Here is an 18,098-nt window from a genome sequence, read left to right as displayed (position 1 = left end):
CAGACCCATGGAGACAGAAAGTAGATTAGTGGTTGTCTAGGATTAAGGGGAACAGAGGGCCCAGGGTTTCTTTTTAGGGAATAAAAATGTTCTGGAGCTAGACAGTAGTGGTGGTTGTACAACATTGTGAATGTACTAAATGCCATTAATGGCAAATTTATGTTATATGGGTGGGTATTTTACCACAATAATAATAATAATATAAGGCAATAGTTATGACCAACCATTCTAGCAACCCCCCCGCCTTGAAGTCAGCATTGCTAAGAGTTTGAAAATCTTTGACATTATTCTGTTTTTGCTCCAATAAACTTCAATGCACATCTATTAGGTTTGCCTCCATTTTAAAACTGTAACTTAATGAGCTCACACACATTTCCTGGGCAACTTGCTGTTTTTCACTTGCTGACACATCACCGACAGCCCTGGTGGCCGTCCCTTGGCCGATACATACAAATCAAGCCATTGTTTAATGGCTGCAGAATGTCCACCATCATCCCCGCGGTGGGCACTGGAGTGTTTCCAGGCGCTTGCCGCATGAACAGCTGTCGTGAACCTCCGCGCCGGCTCGTTATGTGCTGGGGCTTTGTCTCTGCAGCGCGGCTTTACGAAGGAAGCCCTGTTGTGGGGCCGTCATCCAGAAAGGCACCCCTCTGTGCGGGACAGAGCCGACTCCCAGGCACCTGGGTTATCAGGATTTACCATTTTCCCGATTGCGCAATGACAATGCACACGACCCCATGCGTAGGTGACCTTGCACGGGTTTATTTATTTGATCTGACAACTGGCGAGGTTGGTCTCCCTGTGTTGTGTCCAGGTTCGCGAATGTCAGGCAGGGGGAGCTACAGACCTTTCCAGGATGTGATGAGAAGAGCTGTGAACATTCTCCCAGAAAAAGAGGCGCGCAACACGCCTGTTTTGCAGACAATTTCAGGGGCCCAGGCGGAGGCGCCTGTCTGCGAGCCCCCATCCTGTCTGCGAGCCCCCATCCTGTCTGCGAGCCCCCGTCGCTGAGCCCTGCTCCCGAGCTCTGACTGTGACGCAGACTGCGGCATCTGTGACATTTCCGATGAACACAAACACCGCGTTTTCTAAATGTTAATGGGTTTCTCTGCCCTCTGCCGGGTGCTTTCGCACTCAGTGCGCACTGCAGAGGCCGAACCCGGCGCCCGGAATTTTTCTCTTGCCTGAGAAGTTTTTTTCCCCTCTCCTGCAGAACTGACCCTGGCGTTTGACGTTCAAAACGGCTTTCTAGAAGTTGCCGAGGAAGTTCTGTACTTAATAGCAAAAAAATCAGCAAGTTTCAGGGACATTATTTATCCCCCAAGTTGGGAACTATCCGTTCTGGATGGAGACGCTTATTGTATAAGGTTTGCTGAGGATGGATGAGGCGCTCTGGGAACCGGGAGACTATTGATTCCCAGCAAGTAAACACTGTAAGCAAATTAGGTGGCGGTCGTGATGATAAGAGCAGCGCCTGCTGTTTGTCAGGCGTCTGCTCTGTGCAGGCATCGGAACCCTCCAGCAATGACAGGGGCAGGTTTTAGTGCCCACTGTTACCAATGAAGAAACTGAGGCTCTGAGAAATACAACTAGTTGGCCCAGAGCCACACAGCCAGGGGCAAAGGAAAATTCTAAACAGATCTAGCAGCTCACAAGGCCCGGCCTTCCCAGGAGGCTGGGGGGGGGGAGGCGAGGGGGGAGGCACAACATCGGGGCTTCAGGTCCGGAGGGCACAGTTCACCTTAGTTGTCTTATTTCACCAGCACAACCAGGTTGGCATGGAGATGATGGGGCCCCGTGATAGACCAAGAAGCTGAGCTCCTTGGAGGCGGCCATTTGCCCAAAGTCACACACTGGTTAGGAGTGAAGAAAGGAATAGAGTTCTGGCCCACAAATACACTGAAAACAAGGCAATGGTATTAACTCGCAGCAAAACACAGCTGCCTGCCGTTGGCTCCATTTGTGTATTTTTAAAAGGGAGACAGCTGAGGGTCTAGTATACTAGTTCCAAATGGAGATTTTCTCCTTGTTGGAATCAAAGGAACTGGGAGTGGTTTGAAAAGGAGGGGACTTTCTCACCCTAGGTTTCAGGAGTGTCAGGAGCCACCTAAGTCCCCTGAGATGCCATGGGAGGCCCTTCCGCCTCTCCAGGAAACACTGGCTGGTGACCATGCTTCAGTTAGAGGGCCCAGGTCTGGGGCAGAGGGCAGAATTGGTGGTCAGAGCCCAAGCTCAGCTGACACCTCGTGGAGGAATCTTTGGGGAGAGATGGCACCGTGCTGAAGACCCACTAGAACTGGGGTGGCCCGAGGTCCAGAGGGGCAGCCAACGCACCCACATCCAGGGCCTGAAGGATGCTGGAGATCAGGCCAATGGACAGGATGCAGAATAAGGCTCAGGGTCTTTGTTTAGCTGCCCCTGAGACAGTGGGGGGTGGGGCCTGCGGGGGAGGGTGACCAGAGGCTTGATGGCCTGGAGGCTGGGTCAGCCAAACCAGACCTGGGAAAGATGTTCAAAGCTCCCTCTGAACCACAGTTGGTGTCACCTCTTTCTCATTTACACTGACCTCAGGAGGATTGGGGGCGACTTATAACTGAACACGTACAAGAAGAGAGACTGGTTACAACGCACTCAGGGGGCGAGCGGGTATTTGCTCCGGGGGGCGCCTAATCTTGGCTCCAAGCATCCTGGCAGCCAAGGCGAGTAGAAACTCAGCTGTCATCTGCTTCTAGTGAGTGGTTCACCTCTCCAGAGGGGCTCCCCAGTTCCAAGGACTGTTTTCCAGGCTGACATAAGGCACCCTGCTGAGCAATGTCCCTGATGGCAGAGAAGCCGAGAAAGCCTCCTTCATGGGCCACCAAGAACCCCAAGGACACTCCATGGCATTTTCCTGGGGGTGTTGACCTCAAAGTGTCAGGTCATCAGTTTTGAGGTGATAGGAACTTAAGAGAGTCCAAGAAAAGCACCAAATGGTTCTCCTATCTTCCCTCTCTCTCAAACACCAATAATTTAGCCTTTGACTTCTGCAAGATTATCCCACCAAGCTCTCAGATGATACCAACTAGCATCTATTGAGCATGCTCTACTTCCTAGGCCTTCCCAACACCCTTAGGGACCAGGCACCATGACTACCCTCCATCCTCTAACCACAGGGCAAAGCCTGCAAAATGTGATCTGGGCCCTAGCTGGTTTGGCTCCGTGGATAGAGCGTCGGCCTGTGGACTGAAAGGTCCCAGGTTCGATTCCGGTCAAGGGCATGTACCTGGGTTGTGGGCACATCCCCAGTGGGAGGTGTGCAGGAGGCAGCTGATCAATGTCTCTCTCTCATCGATGTTTCTAACTCTCTATCCCTCTCTCTTCCTCTCTGTAGAAAGTCAATAAAATATATATTTTTTTAAAAAAAAGATGTGATCTGGGGTCCACACTGACCCCAAACTCTGCATCGCCACACGAGTCCCCCAGTTTCTTGCTCACTAGAGCCCAGGCTCACAAGAAGTACAAGATAAAGAGAGGGGGCTGGACTTTATACCCAGAAGGCTGGCCCCACTCCTTTCCCAGAGGAAGCCCACTCTCTCCTCGGAGAGGGGAGGCCCACCTGGGCCCCTGCAAACCACCGCTGTTTCACTGCTAGACGCCATCCCCAATGCCTTGGGCCTAAACGGATTCTAAAGTCCCACAAAAATATTTGAGATGCCCCAACCCCAAACGTTTTTTCTGTTGGCTTCAAAGAATGACCCAAAAAACACCTTTAAAAAATGTTTAATGAAATATCTATAAATGTAACATGACTGTGATCAATTGCAAATCAACTCTTCTATGGGATGGACGTCTTTTATTGTACCTGTGATGAGGCTTGTTTGAATATGAGAGAGGATGTTGAGATTTCCTCAAATGAAGAGTCCCCAGGACCTTCGGGCGTGTTCAAATGACCCTGCCACAGACTGAGCAAAACGTCACCACAGAGAGCTTGGAATCTGCCCAATTTCTGGCCCAGAGTGTAATTGAATCGGGGCCGTAGGAAGACAGAGCGCTGCCTCCAAAGTTCTGAGGACAAGTGTCAGGCACTTGGCTCCCCTAAAACAAAGACAATAGAGCAAAGCTCCAGGCAAACATGACTTTGAGTAATGCCACTTGTTAAGTTAAAAGGGTGCTCAAGTCCCGCCCCCCGCCCCCCCCCCCCCCAGCACACACCTCATTAGCTAAATGAATTGACCCGCTCAATGGGGTTATTTAATATCTGCCTATGACTTTGGAGAAAGCCTGCCAAAAACAAGATCTCGGTTTTGACATAGTTGACGCTAAACTCTATTTTTTTCCTGACTATTATTTGTCAAACAGATTGCTGAGCTGGGTACAGCCCCGTCTGCTGAGTGTAGGGCCCCATCAACACAGCTCTTACTCGCTCTGACAGCAGGAAATGTGGCCAATTAATTCAAAAGCTGAATCCAGTTATTGGGACCTAAGTCAGAAGGAAGGGCGCCAGGATTCCATGCCATCTCCATCACTTTAAAAACACAACTTAGGCGCCCGAGAGGGATTCCAGAATATAGAATATAGGGCGTTAGAGAAACATCCAGGACAGGACCCTGGGCCATCCGCCCTGTGGCTTCAGAGCCAAGGACTGTCCCAATGAGTCTCAAGTTGTTTCTACCACTTTCCTCTGTGAAACGTGTTAGTTTCACAATGGAGGGCAGTCTTATGGGTGTGTCTCAAATCTTCTCCTTTTGTACCATATCACAATCCTTAAAAAATTCAAGCCAACACTCAAAACCAAAACTTATATCAAAAACTCAATTTCCTGCTCTAGACAGCTTGGAAAGATCTGGCTGCCTTTGACCCCCATTTCTGTTGGAGCTGAGCCATGGCGCCTTCAGACAGGGGAGTGTGTGTCAGTTTGCCTCAGACCTCACCTTTCCTTACAGTCTCCCTCATCCACACAGCAGGTCTGTATCTTCTGTGAGGTACAGAACCTAGAATTAAGCATAGACGCTGCCCCATAAGGTCCTGCAGCGAGTTGGGTTCCAGCAAGAAAGGAGAAAGCTGGTGGGAGGTGGTGCCTGGGCCATTGGCGATGGGACACAAGGAAAGAAGGTGCCGGCTCCTTCTACAAGCTCTTCATCATCCTTCACACCACCACCTCCACACTCAGTGCCAACGAGTTGCCTTGCAACAAATCAGGCACCCTCTGGAGAACCTGTTTGGAGAACCGAGCTCTCCCCCGACCCCACCCCACCCCGACTCAAGCCTCAGACCCCTCAAGGATGGCTCAGGGAAACTTCTGGAACATTACGAGCTGTGGGAGCCTTTGGTTCTGTGAGCTTTACAAACGGAAGCTCACTGCCCACGGCCTCCCGACATTTGCCAACACGCGTCGTGCAGTAACGGCAGAGCCGCTCTCCTGACTGCTGGGACTCCGGGCACCCGGTGCATTAGGCGGCCTCCGGACGCGGGACAAGGTAATTGGCCCTCATCACCCTGAGTGGCGTTATCAGGCACCACGTACAAACAGCTTAAAATTAAAGGCTGGCATGGAGCCTATTAGGGCCGTAATGGGTTACAAAACGAACACAGCTCACCTATTTCTATCAGCTCCCTCCGCAGGTCCTCTGCAGCCGGGACAGATAATTCACTATCTGATTCAGATTAATTGCCATGTTTTCCTGCCTTCCTGCTCACCAAGGGTCACCGTGGATCTGAGCGCTTCAAAAGTTACCGGGCTCAGCTTTGACCAGCAAACACCCCAGTGGGAGCTCAGCTGTGTTCTCCTCCTGGGAGGCTCTCCTCCCTGAAAAGCCTTGCTCACGTCCTCAGGCCCTTCGCCCCTGGCTTTGTCTGCTGGGAGAACAGGAACATTTGCTGCTCATCCTGCCTGTGGTTCAGCTGGTGGGCGATGTCCTTAGGGGTCACCCCCTTGGCATCTTTGGCATAGATGGAGGCCCCGTGTTGGAGCAGGAGGCCTATACAGTCCGACTGGCCCGTGACTGCGGCCACGTGCAAGGGAGTCCTGCCCATGGGGGATCGGCCGAGACAGTTGGCTCCTGTAAAATAAGGAAGTTGGCTGAGGGAAGCACATCCAGGAAGAGAAGCCTGCAGGGGCTGAGGCTGTGAAAGGAATATTAGGAAAATTAACAACGGCTCCCACGCTCCACACCAGGTCTAGGCGAGGGTCAATGCACCCCCCGGCACCCAGCACCACCGCACCTCCAGGCTCCCCTCCAGCGCAGCCAGTGATCCTTCACAAAGCCACTCACCCTCCTCCAATCCCGCTGCTGGCATCCACTGCCCTTGGGGTAATGTTCTAGGTCTTTACTGCTCTATCTCCCCTCCCCTCCCCCTTATCACTCCAGCAACACCCCCACAATGTTCTTCCTCCCCACCCTGCATGCTCCGATCATACCAGCCTCCCATCTTCACCCCTTAAATATACCCTGCTCCCCCATCCTGCCCCTGGCCCTTTGCATGTGCTGTGTCCTTTGCCAACCACACTCCCATCCTTTTTCCTTGCCCCTGGGCTCACTGTATCCTTTCTTAGGGCTCATTCACTCCCTCGGGAGCCCCTCCTTCACCCGCATCCCCGAGCTCCTCTGTATAAGCTCGGAAGATACGCTGTGCACACCGACCATGGAATTAATTGCTTGTAATCATGTGCTGACTTCCCTTCATAAACTCCACGAGGGCAGAAAGCACAGTGGTTTTGTTTTCCTCCCCAGCACGTAGCGCGATGCCTGGGGAAGACAGGCGCCCAGGCGATGACGGACACGGCGGCCTGACTCATAGACACACTTGGCTTTGATCGCATCCCTCACTGCCTCCTGCCGGCGGGTGGGCTAATGACAGGTGTCCAATGTGGACTTGTTGAGTGGAATCAAATTCTGGGTAACAAATGTCATGACACTGAAAACAAGGCACTTTCATTCCATGCAACTGACATTTGGGGAGCCCGTTTCTATGAGCAACGGCTGGTCGGTGAGGTACAGGGTTCATTAAATAGGTTCTCCTAAGGCCCAGCCTGGGCCAAGTCGCCTCTTCCCAATGGCTGTCTGCAAAGGACAGAAAACGTTGCAAAGCTGGCTGTAATTTTTTAACTGGTCCTTTCAAATACATCACAGTTCCATCAGAGTGAAAATGACGTTTTATGAGCTTAAAGGACTGCTGGGCTGTGAAAAGCCCATATTTCATCTCACAACAGGCAGAAGGCAGGGGAGGGGGGATACAGTCCGGAAGCTCTCTCCATCACGCCGCCGCTGGTCATCTTACCCGCGCGCCCGAGATGTTCGCCTGCCCTGCCTGCTGGAAGTGGGGAAAAGCAGACTGAGTGGAGAGAGGCTGGGTCAAGGCTGCAGGCGGGAAAGAAAGGGTCTAATTTGGGGGCGTTGACAGTGGAGACCCTTGGATGAGGCCCTCTTCTGAGCTTCCAACCATTGACCAAGGACCCTGCCTGTCACGCGCTTTTTTCCAGGGAAGCGTGGCCTGGCCTGGCCTGGCCTGGCCTGGCCGCAACTACTGTGCATTGTTCTTTAATGGGTGACACCTCCGTCCGTGGGCCTCTTTTCTCAAAAACATCCTACCTCCAGGGAGATGAAACCCATTCCTGCAGAATCTCATGGGAAGCCCTTAATTCAGGGACAATGCAGGCTAAGGCTGGGGGTTCGGGGGAGAGAGAGGGAAAGAGGGTTTGGGGTGATTATCTCAAGGCTTGGAGGAAAGGGCTGCCTACCACCAGGAGAAGGGGGCCAGCTTGGGGCCCCTAGTCCGTGTCAGAAACCCAACCTCAGCTGGGGTGCAAATCACACAGGCATTGGGGGACGCCCCAGGGTGTCTGATTGGACACAGAGCCAGGACGCCCCTTCAGCCGCTCTCCCCCAGCAGAAAGAACTCCCCGGAGACCTGGCCAAGGGAGCGGACCAGCCCCTGGCTACCATGTCCGAAGACACCTCCGACAGGGACCATGATGGGTGGTTGACAAGACCTGAGCCCAGGAAACCACTGCTGAAGGGACCAGGAGACAAACCACCCTGTTCTCCCTCCTCACAAAGGGCTCCAGCTCCTGAACATACCCGCTGTGCCTCACAATTACCTTGTTCCAGAAGATACTGCACCGCCTCCATGTGGCCTCTGTGCGAGGCGACGTACAAGGCCACGAATGCCCTCTGAGCCACCCACTTCTTCCGCTGCTTCTCTCCCAGGTAGTGCAGACTTGCCGTTCGGTACGGAGAGTCCTCACTCACTCCAAGGCAGGAGAGCTGGGCAAGACGCACAGAGGGGCGTGAGCGTGGGGGCCGCACGGCACAGGGCCCGGGCAGGCGGGGCAGGGCCCTCCCAAGGGTAGGTCTGATCAGATGCCCAGTGAAGGCCCACCGTGGGACCAGATGGGGCAAACCCCAATGGGGAAGCTGGGAAACAGCCAGGGAGGACGTGGTTTGACGCTACCCATGCCCAGGACATAGGAGCGTACCATCAGGCAGGCTCGGAAGGCAGGAAGTGCTTCCTGTCCATGTTTGAAGAGAGAAAGACAGGTTTTTCTGGGTGTCCAGGGGAAGGTGGTTGTGGCCGGTAAGGAAGACCCCAGCCAGCACGGAGGGGCTCCCCTCGGGGAACAAGCTTCCCCTGAGACGTGCTCATTCCGACCTTGCGATCTATCCCGGGCCCGTTGCGTCCCTAGCTTTGGAACACTCTGAACTCGGCTCTCGGGGAGGAGGAGCCGGAACACCATCCCCTTGGGGTGGAGTAAGGCTCCGAGCACGGAGGGGGGCTCTCCCTGGTGGCGGTGTCTGGCGCAGGGTGGCGGGGAAGAGAGACTGACTGTGCACAAGGCAGGGTGCTGGTCAGACAAAAGGGAATCACCCATGTCCAGAGCCAGAGCCAGAATGTCCAGGCACAGCCCCAGTCGCTGGGGAGGCCTGGGAGACGGAGGAGTGAGGGAGGACCTGGCCGCGGCTGTGCAGACAGCTGGGCGGGGCCCCGCCCCACACCCTCCTCTGAGACGTGCACCCACCCAGGGGTGCTGCAGTGCTGTCCCTGCCTCCCCCAAACCCGCTCACCCTTCCCAGGCCTAATCCCAAGACCCCTCCGCACCCAGCCTCCCCAGCCCGTTCCCAGCCGGAGTGAATTCCGTCTCCTCGCGCACAGCTCATCCCTATTCGTCAAGCTTATTTTCTAGAAAGAACACACACTTGCCCCCTTGTGTCTGAGTGATTTGTCTTCACCATTGAGTGGACAAGCTGGTTTCCACCCCGGAGCCCAGCACATGGCTTGGCAAACAGTAGGCGCCTGCTGTGTACCGGAGAAAGGCAGACCCCGCCAGGACGGTGCACCTGCCCGTGTTCCAGGCCGAGAATCTCCAGGGCATCCGGGGCGCTGCACTGGCGGTTATATTAGGTTTCCAACTTTACCAAATACACGTGTGAATAGAGAACACATTGCCCAGATTCTTTTGGGGGGCATGAGTGGATTATAAGTCAAAAGTGAGTGAACACAGTGAAATCACAAACCCAATGAGTGAGTGGAAATACTCGATCCAGGATTTGATCATTAGGACGTAAGTCCTTGTTATCTTTTCTCCCTGCTCTGAAACTTCTACTCAAATATTTACATTAAAGACTGGGGATCCCCACCCCACCCCCACCCGCCCGCACACACACACACACACACACACACAATTTACAACTGCTTCATGAAGTGTAATATCCATTTAAAGAATCATGAAAACACCTTACTGGTATCCCCTTCCACCGCCGCCAGAACCAGGTCCGCCCATCCATCATAACGCCAGACATGTAATGAAATAATTCCACCGGGAACGACATCGTGAAACCTCAGGGTAGTGTCATCCATCAAAATTCCTGCGGAGAATCAGTTTTTCTTTGAAAAAAATGGGTATTCAAGATAAACTATTACGTTAGTTTAGTTAAGAGGTGATCTGACCTTGGGTATCACAAAGATACCTTCAGAACCTTGAGCACTAATCTCCTGTGATGGCTCCACACAAATCTGCCTGTGGTCCTTAACGCTTTCAGAACTTTAATGTGGCTCGGCTCAAAGAGAAGCCAAACAACAACATCCAAACACAAAAACCAAGGCAACGATTTATAAAATTCCGCAATTATAACTCATCCTGTTTCGAAAAACACGAGTCGCTGGAGTCATTTCATGAGGCAAACTCTACAAACAGAGTGAAAACTTGAAGTAACTAGGTTATCCTTTATATATAGCACAGCACAGTGTAGTCATACAAGTTACAGATGTCAAGCTAAAACACTCTGGCGAATGTTGTCTTCGTTGGGTAAGAAGTAGCAATGGCAAACATCTGTTGGATCTGTGCTTTCTCCATAAGCAATGCCACACATTAGTCTCATCTCTGCTTGGATTGAATTATCATTTATTCCAGGTGGAATTCACCAGTGTTTTTTGGGTTTCATAATCGAGTGATTACTACATACCTGTAAAAAGTACCTACATTTTTGTTTTGTGGGGGTTTTTTTGTTTTTAGTTCTCACCCAGGGATATGTTTTTATTGATTTGAGAGAGAAAGGGAGAGAGAAAGAGGGGGGGGAAAAACAAAAACATTGATGGGAGAGAGAAACATCAATCGACTGCCTTCCGTATACACCCAGCCCAGGGGGTCAAACCCACAACCTAGGTATGTGCCTAGACCAGGAATCGAACCTGAAACCTCTTGGTGTATGGGACAAGTCTCCAACCAATTGAGCCACCCGGCCAGGGCAGAAGTGCCCACATTATGTAATCTTCATGCCAAGTGAGGTCTGTCACCTCCCGTTTGCTGATAAGCAAACTCAGGCCCCCAGTGCATGGCAAAGCCAGGACTCCAGCCAGACCTGCCCTCCCTTCCAGCGCTGGGCGCCGTCCCTCTGGGCTCTGCCGGCATCTCTGGTTCCCAGCAACTCCGGATGGTGGATGTAAACAGGAAGTGGTGGCTGGCAAATCTGTTAATTAGGGTCTTGTTTGTGGTTCCAACACAGAGGATAATCAGTAATTAGACTAAGCAAGACAACCTGTCTTCCCATCAACCTTGAAGAAATGGAGTAAAGCTGTGTTTCCCTGCGAACGACAAGTGTGCGAGTCACACATGCTGAGCAGCTCCTCGGGAAGAAATCAGAGCACATTCTTCCTTGCAGGCAGGCAGCGACTTCAGCTTACACAAACACTAATTATCACCCGCTTAAATAAATTATTAGAGCTGACGACAGACCTGTCAGGGCGACCCTCATCTGCGGATTTGCTCACCCCTTTCAGATTTGTGTCTCTCAAGGTTTTCACATCCATTAGCTCATTTGACCCCCCTGGCAACCTCTGAGGTGGGCACAGAGGCATCGGCTGGTTGCATATAGGCAGGAGCCCACATTTCATCTATCAGCGTGGCCCCACCTTCTCGCTCTCCTGTTGGCCGTCCACAGTAAGGACCACAGCCGAGAGAGAGGTCAAGCTTCTAACGCTCGCTAAGTGCTGGTTGAGGGACAGGATTGTGACATCAGCGGTAAGTCACAATCCTGTGACTTCGCTTTTTTGAATTTACTGCTCAGCATAGCTCATCAGCAGAAATAAATTCACAGAAGGGGGCCAGACATTCGTAGTTCAGGAGACGTAATTTTCGAATTACTTGTTTTGGAACTCTAAGTCCTTCAAGAGTTCACCACGTTTGTAACATGTTAAATACAGACTGGGTCTGAGATCTATTTCCCTCTGTATAAAGCCTCAGAAATCCCCAAAGCATCTGCCCAATACTCTCCTCGTACAACCAGTACACAGGAAGGGGCCTCGGCTCCCACAGACGCCTTTCCGAGTCGTTCTGTTTAGGGAGGGACATGGCAATGAGACTTCTCTGGGTGAGAGGGCTCAGCGCTCAGACGAGAAGCTGCCCCAGGGCCGCTGGCGGGAGCACCGAGCTGCGCCAGGATCTGTCTCCTCCATCCTGGCCTCTGCAGTATCACTGCAGTGTGTCTGCAGTGTCGCCGCTCACATCCTCTGTGCTGCAGCCACAGAGCTTTCCATCTCTTCCTTGAAGTGTTTTTGCGTTGATTTCCACGGGTGGGGAGATGACAGAGGCCGGGGGCTTTGATCCTCTCATCCAAGGGATCGGGATAGGACAGCCAGGTCCTCAGGCTGACGGAAGGAGATTGATGGCGAGGGAGAGACTGGGCACCAGGTGTTTACCCTCCACTGGACATGTCTGGACAGGGAGCTCAGGGTCCCAGTTTAGCCGCAGCGAGCTTCGGGTGCTGGGTTGATTCCTGTTGGGCTAGCTCTGAGCTCCTAATGTGGACAAGGACACAGCTTGAGATCGGGGATTCGGATATGCACTGGGTTAGTGCCAGTGTTCGGGGTTCAAATGTGGATAGGGTTTGCTTCGAGATCTGGGGTTCTGATGAAGGCAAGGTTTACTTTCTATTTTGGGAAGGGTCTGTTCTGGGATGTGAAGTCCTTGTGTCTGTAGGACTTGTTGTAAGATTTGGGGGTTCTGATGTAGCCCTGGGTAGTGTGGCAACTGGGGGTGAGGAATTGAACAGGTCTTCCCTGAAATTTGGGGGTCTGACTCAGACAGGATTTGGTCTAGAATTGGGGGTTCTGATGTAGATTAGGTTGGCTAAGGGATTTGAGTTTCAAATACGAGTACCAGCAGAGTTGGCTTTAAGATTTGGGGTCCTCATATACAGTAGACGAGGTTTGTTCTGAACTTCAGCTTCCTTACATGGATATGGTTGGCTTAAATCTTGGAGTGCTGATGTAGACATGGTTCCCATGGAGAGTTGGGGTGCAGATATGGGTAGGTTTGACTTGATTTTTGGGGTGCTATTGTGGGCAGAGTTTGTCTCATGCTTTGGAGCCCTTATGAGGACACTTTGCTTGGGGTTGGAGTTCTGGTGTATTCGGTCATGGTGAACTTGGGATTTGGCTTTCAGGTGTGGGCAGAGTTGGCTTTGAATTTGGGGTCCAGATGTGGGAAGTTTGTTTCAGGGTCTGGCATCCTTACAAACACAGTAATGGCTGATGGGTTGAGGTTCAGAGGCACAAATGGTTAATTAGAGATTAGGGGCTCAGAATTGGGCATGTCTGCTCTGATTTAGGGTCGTGATCTGGGTAGAGTCTGTTGCAGGCAGGGGCAGCTTAGGGACTTTGAGGTTCAAACGTGGGCATGGTTTGCCTACAGATATAGGTTCTCAAGGGGCAGAGTTTGTCTCAGGCTTCAGCGCTCATCAGTGAACACGGTCGGTGGAGGATTCGGGGTTCTGATGGTCACTTGGATAGCCTGGGATCTGGGGTTCAGTCTTGGCCAAGTTTCTTGGTTTTGGTTCCCAATGTAGGAAGGGCTTGTTCTGAGCTTTAGTGTCCTTGTGTGGATTCAGTTGCCAGAGGATTCCAGGTTCTAAGGCAGTCATGGTTACCCTGAAAATATGGGGTTCAGTCTTGGGCAGGTCTGTTCTGGATTTGGGGTGCTGAGGTGAACAGGGGCTGTTTCACTCTTTAGTGTCCTTGCATAAAGAGTTTCCTAAGGATTTGGGGTTCTGAGGCATTTGGGGTTAGCCTGGAGAGTTGTTTGTTCTGGGTTTGAGGGCAGGTTTGTTTTGGCGTTGGGTGTCCTTGTGTGGACATGGCTGGCTGGGGGACTGGGGATTCTTATGTCCATGTGTCCAGCACAGGGACTTGGAGTTTGCTTTGAGTTTGGGGTCCTGCTGTGAGCAGGTCTGCCCTGGGTTATGGGGTTCCACTGAGGACAGGCTCTTTTAGGGCTTGCAGTCTTGTGTGGACACTGTTGGCTTTGGGACTTGGGTCCCTGGTGAAGACTTGGGGAGCTTGAGGGTCTGAGCTGCTGGGGGTCCTGCTGTGGCAGAAGGTTTGGGATTGGGGTCCTGACATGGGCAGGATTTGCTTTGGGACTGGAACCCTAAGAGACAGGGCTGTTCGTGGAGTGGGGTCGTCCTGCGGACTGGGTTTGTCTTGAGATTTGAGGCTAATGTGAGTCTGTCTGGGACTGGGAGAACCTGTGTGGCCAGGGATTGATTTTCCACCGGAGGGCCCCAGGGGGTAGGGCGTGTTATGACACCTGGGGGTCCTCATCGGGCTGCTTCCCTTCAGGGCCAGCAGGTTCAGGGGAGCCTGGGCACCCGGGGCCAGGGAGTAGCAGGCTGGGGACGGGGAGAAGGGGCCACCTTGGTCCAGGTACTGGAGCAGCTGGAGGTTCAGGGGGATGCCGGCGACCAGGTCCAGCTCCTCCTTGAGCTCCTGCACCGTCATGTCGCCGTGGCAGTCTGTCACAGTGAACATCTCCCCGGTCTCCTCCAACAGCACCCGCATGACAAAGACGTCTGGGGCGAGGTCCAGCGCCATGTTCACGGCCTGCGAGTCCCCGTTGTGGCTCAGGCTGTGGGTGCGACCCCGGACGCGGGGTTTCGAGGGGAGATGCCGCTGGCCCTCGGAGCCCAGCCTCCGCCCGCCCCGCTGGCCCGCGGCAGGGTCAGGGCGAAGGGCGCCCCCCTGCAGCTTCGCCGTCCGCTCTCCCCCCGCGCCCGCCGCCCCCTCTGCCGCCCGCCTCATGCCCGCCGCCGCCCCGTCCCCGAAGTGCGTCATCCGCTGAGCTCAGAGGCCGCGCGTCATCGCCGCCCCCGCCCTCGTCGCCCCCTCTGTGGGCCTGAGGCCCCGCAGTAAACACAGGCGCAGCTCACGTGGACGTGACGATCTTCGGAAGGGCACAGGCCTCCCTACGACAATGGGGAGCTTTACTGACATCAACAGAGGCATCGCCACGCCCCCCGCCCCCAGCTCCCACCGCGTCCCCAACTCCGTCGCCAAGCTTCCAGGCTGCTCTGAATGTCAGTTCCTTTAACCTGGAAAACGAGGCAGCTTCTGACCGCTGCTGGGAACCGTGACCTCTTCTCATCTCTGTAAAATACAATCTTTGCTAGTTTGGGTACCATCTACCTGGAGGAATTATGCTGAACAAGGCCCTAAATCAAGCTTCAGGCAGTCTTTAGTTCTGCTTAAAAACCGTATTTCTAGCATAAATTTAAAAAAAAAAAAATTGCAGAAATATGACTCCTTTCAGCAGATTTTGGGGGCAAGAGTAGGGGAGTATGTGGCCACTCTGGAAGTGGGAGACAGACAGACCTTCAAGAGTTCTCAAAGCTGCATCAAAACCCATCAATTCTGAAAACGCCCTCGAATTATTGGAGTGAGAAAGGTGCTGATAAAAACACTCAACAAGGGGCAACGTCCCGTGGCAATGGCTCTATTGTTAGAGCTTTCAAGGGGGCTCGATCTTGTGAAACCATCTTGTGCTTTTCCATTAATTCACCAGAGGAGGCCCAACATTCAAGTAAATAGGAAGCTCACTTGTGATGGTCAGATCCCAAGCACTCAGCCCCTGGGCCCATGAACAGTTAATACACAAAGAGCTAGAGTGATGGGGGCCTTAGCCAGTTTGCTCAGTGGATAGAGTGTCAGCCTGGTCCCGGGTTTGATTCCTGTCAAGGAGGCACACCTGGTTGCAGGCGCCTCCCTGGGCCAGGCCGTGGTCTGGGCTCGTGCAGGAGGCAACCAACCAACCAGTGTTTCTCTCACATTGATGTTTCTGTCTTTCCCTCTCTCTTCCACTCTCCCTAAAAATCAATGGAAAATACCCTCAGGGGAGGATTAACAACAACAAAGCTAGCGTGATGGAGAAAAACAATGCACAGGAACCAGAGCATAGGGAAAGCTCAGTGGTTATAAAAATTAAAAATAAATAAAATATAAGCTTTAAGTATACTTTTTGCAGAGAAATTACAGTCACACACAAAAAAACCTTTGCCTTGGAAAGACATTCACATCATAGAAAACGTTTAACATATAAACTGACACATTAAAGGCTGAATTATTTACGGAGTCTCTAGAATGTCTACCAGCACGGTTGATTCAGTGTGCGAATTCCACACATCACAACACAAACAGAAGCTAATCTTTTTTCCTTAATGGAAAATTAAGCTCTGCTCAGAATACAGGATTCCACTTGAATAATTCTACTCTGGCTTCTATATCAACAGATTTGAACAACATGGAAATCTCAATTTCTAGGCAATAAAAAAAATCGCTTGTTACTGAAGCAAAACACTACCTCCATCTACTTACCGTAGGCAAAATTGAACACAAAATGAATCGAAGGTTTTTTTGTTTTGTTTTTCTTAATATGTAGCCTCCGATTTATTAACCCACTTTTTTCTTTATTGATTAAGGTATTACATATGTGTCCTTATCCCCCCATTACCCCCTATCCCCCCCACTCATGCCCTCACACCCCTGTTGTCTGTGTCCAATGGTTAGGCTTATATTATTAACCCACTTTTTGCTGAAGTTGCCAAAACGCAACCCTGGTTACACTTTGAGATTCCCACGAGTGCATCCTTTCTTTGGTGCCAGAAATGCCTCCCTTTCTGTTCCAAGCAGCAGCTCCATGGAACTGGGGGGAGGGGAGAGGATCCTGGACACCTGGGAATTCAATATGTGGCTCCAAATATTTTATTTAAAACAAAGAAAAGACAGACAACAAAAGCTCCAAGGGAAGCGTGACACAGCGGACGTGCCCTGGCAGCTGCCCTTGGGCCTCTCTGGGCAGCCCCTTCCTTCCCTTAAGCCCACCTTTGAGAAGATACACTCGGAAACACAAGTAACATGAGCATACAGAATTTAATGTTTATAGAACTTTGAATTACTAATAAAAAAACTATTTAAATTCTAGAGCATCTTTCTTGGTTCAAATTGTAAAAGCATGAAATCTAAGTTCTGTATATTTAGATCAATTTGAAGAGTGTCATAATTTATTTTTTTAAATTTATCTTTATTGTTGAAAGTACCAGAGTATCATAATTTAATATCCCAAACCACTGGAATTTGTGGGCAAGTATATGGACTGATCAGAACTGGTTTCCTTTTTTTTTTTTTTTTTTTTGGTTAAGATTCTAAAGCATTAAGTATAAAGGCAATGTCCATGCATCTCAATGACCAATTTCCCTCTTGAGTTCTTAAGCATATGATACTATATCCACCTAAAAATGAATTCTTTCTGCAATATACCTCTATCAAAGACCAACACATAGCTTTATGGCTACAATCCTACAAGAAGGGAAGGGGGTGAAGAAAAGTTCCAGAGTTTATAACAAACATACAACATTAGAAAGATTGCCACAAATCATTCTTTAGTAGACTTCTTTAACTATCGCATTTTTCAAAAGTAAACAAATTGGGCTATATTTGCCACAACTCAAAGTGGAGCATAAATTTAAATGATGTATTTGTTTTGTTCACTGATAGGAGGCTAATATTACATTAATATCTTTTCTTCCTGTCAAGAGTTATTTACATATGTACAGCATTTCAGATAAAAATTAAATATAATACCATAAACTACATTTTATAGGAAAGCATAAGGCAGCCAAATGTGCAAGTCTTTAAAGACTGAAAAACTTCTAATAAACTACTTTATTTGGGGAGGCTTTAAATAATATAGTCTATAATAGAGAAAACAAACTGCTTATGAGTAACCTGAGGCTATGGAGGCCCCACACCCACTTAACCACCTGGTTCTAGGACCTTTCAGACCCTGGATCAGGTAGGTGAGGCGCCGAAGCATGGCACAGGCCGGTCCCAGGTGCAGTCCCAGGACTGCATGTGGGAAAGGGGTCATTTGTGTGATGTCAGAGTTTCAGAAGCTTCCCTCCCTCAGCAGGTCCGATTACATGAGAAATGTGCCCCGAGTACAGAAGGAACGATTGTGAGCAATCCCAGAGCTCAATTCTGTTTCCCCAGCATGGTAGTGTCCACAAGATTCCCCCGCTTTGGCTTCAGGGTGGCAAAAAAGGAGACATCTGGGTCCCGGTCTGACTGCAAAGCTAAGATGGTCTCTTCAACGACTTTAAGATGAGGGTGGCCGGCATTTCTAAAGTATGCTAGAGAGAGAAATGATGAGTTTGAATCACATGTGCCATGAATTGTGTTCTAAAACATCTTCTCCTTTGGGGGTTCTTAAACCAAATCTCAGGACAATACATCATTTTTCAAAGAATTATCATATAAATAAGTCCTTTAAAGTGATAAAATTGCTTTAATCAAAG

General features: G+C 50.9%; 2 protein-coding genes across 3 annotated transcripts in view; both read right to left on the bottom strand.

Moving 5' to 3' along the window:
* Positions 1 to 3,794: 3,794 nt before the first annotated feature.
* On the bottom strand, positions 3,795 to 14,583 carry ANKRD60 (ankyrin repeat domain 60). Its single transcript, XM_008141329.3, has 5 exons — positions 14,166 to 14,583; positions 9,712 to 9,842; positions 8,078 to 8,243; positions 5,577 to 6,038; positions 3,795 to 4,074 (listed from the first exon to the last, which is right to left on the bottom strand). Exons 1-4 carry the CDS (start codon positions 14,581 to 14,583, stop codon positions 5,800 to 5,802), a joined length of 954 nt encoding a protein of 317 aa, XP_008139551.2. The 3' UTR covers positions 3,795 to 4,074; positions 5,577 to 5,799.
* A 2,322-nt stretch (positions 14,584 to 16,905) lies between these two features.
* Positions 16,906 to 18,098, bottom strand: part of LOC103285776 (serine/threonine-protein phosphatase 4 regulatory subunit 1-like) — a 79,011-nt gene continuing 77,818 nt past the window's right edge. For both annotated transcript variants that reach the window (XM_008141208.3, XM_028145070.2), the window contains one exon: positions 16,906 to 17,933. In XM_008141208.3, coding sequence (XP_008139430.3) covers positions 17,776 to 17,933 — 158 coding nt within the window. In that variant the 3' untranslated portion in view covers positions 16,906 to 17,775. The remainder of the gene's footprint in view (positions 17,934 to 18,098) is intronic.

This window comes from Eptesicus fuscus, chromosome 12 (genome assembly GCF_027574615.1).
Source record: "Eptesicus fuscus isolate TK198812 chromosome 12, DD_ASM_mEF_20220401, whole genome shotgun sequence".
Taxonomy (NCBI): domain Eukaryota; kingdom Metazoa; phylum Chordata; class Mammalia; order Chiroptera; family Vespertilionidae; genus Eptesicus; species Eptesicus fuscus.
Note: the sequence above shows the minus strand (reverse complement) of the source record. Positions and strands in the feature narration are given on the sequence as shown.

Excerpts from the sequence above, each read along its gene's own strand:
- ANKRD60 (XM_008141329.3), bottom strand. The coding sequence starts at position 14,583 with ATGACGCACTTCGGGGACGGGGCGGCGGCGGGCATGAGGCGGGCGGCA. Across the intron at positions 9,843-14,165 it reads GCTCCAGTACCTGGACCAAG|GAATTTTGATGGATGACACT; the intron begins GTGGCCCCTTCT and ends GATTCTCCGCAG. Across the intron at positions 8,244-9,711 it reads TGGAAGGGGATACCAGTAAG|CTCTCCTGCCTTGGAGTGAG; the intron begins GTGTTTTCATGA and ends CGTCTTGCCCAG.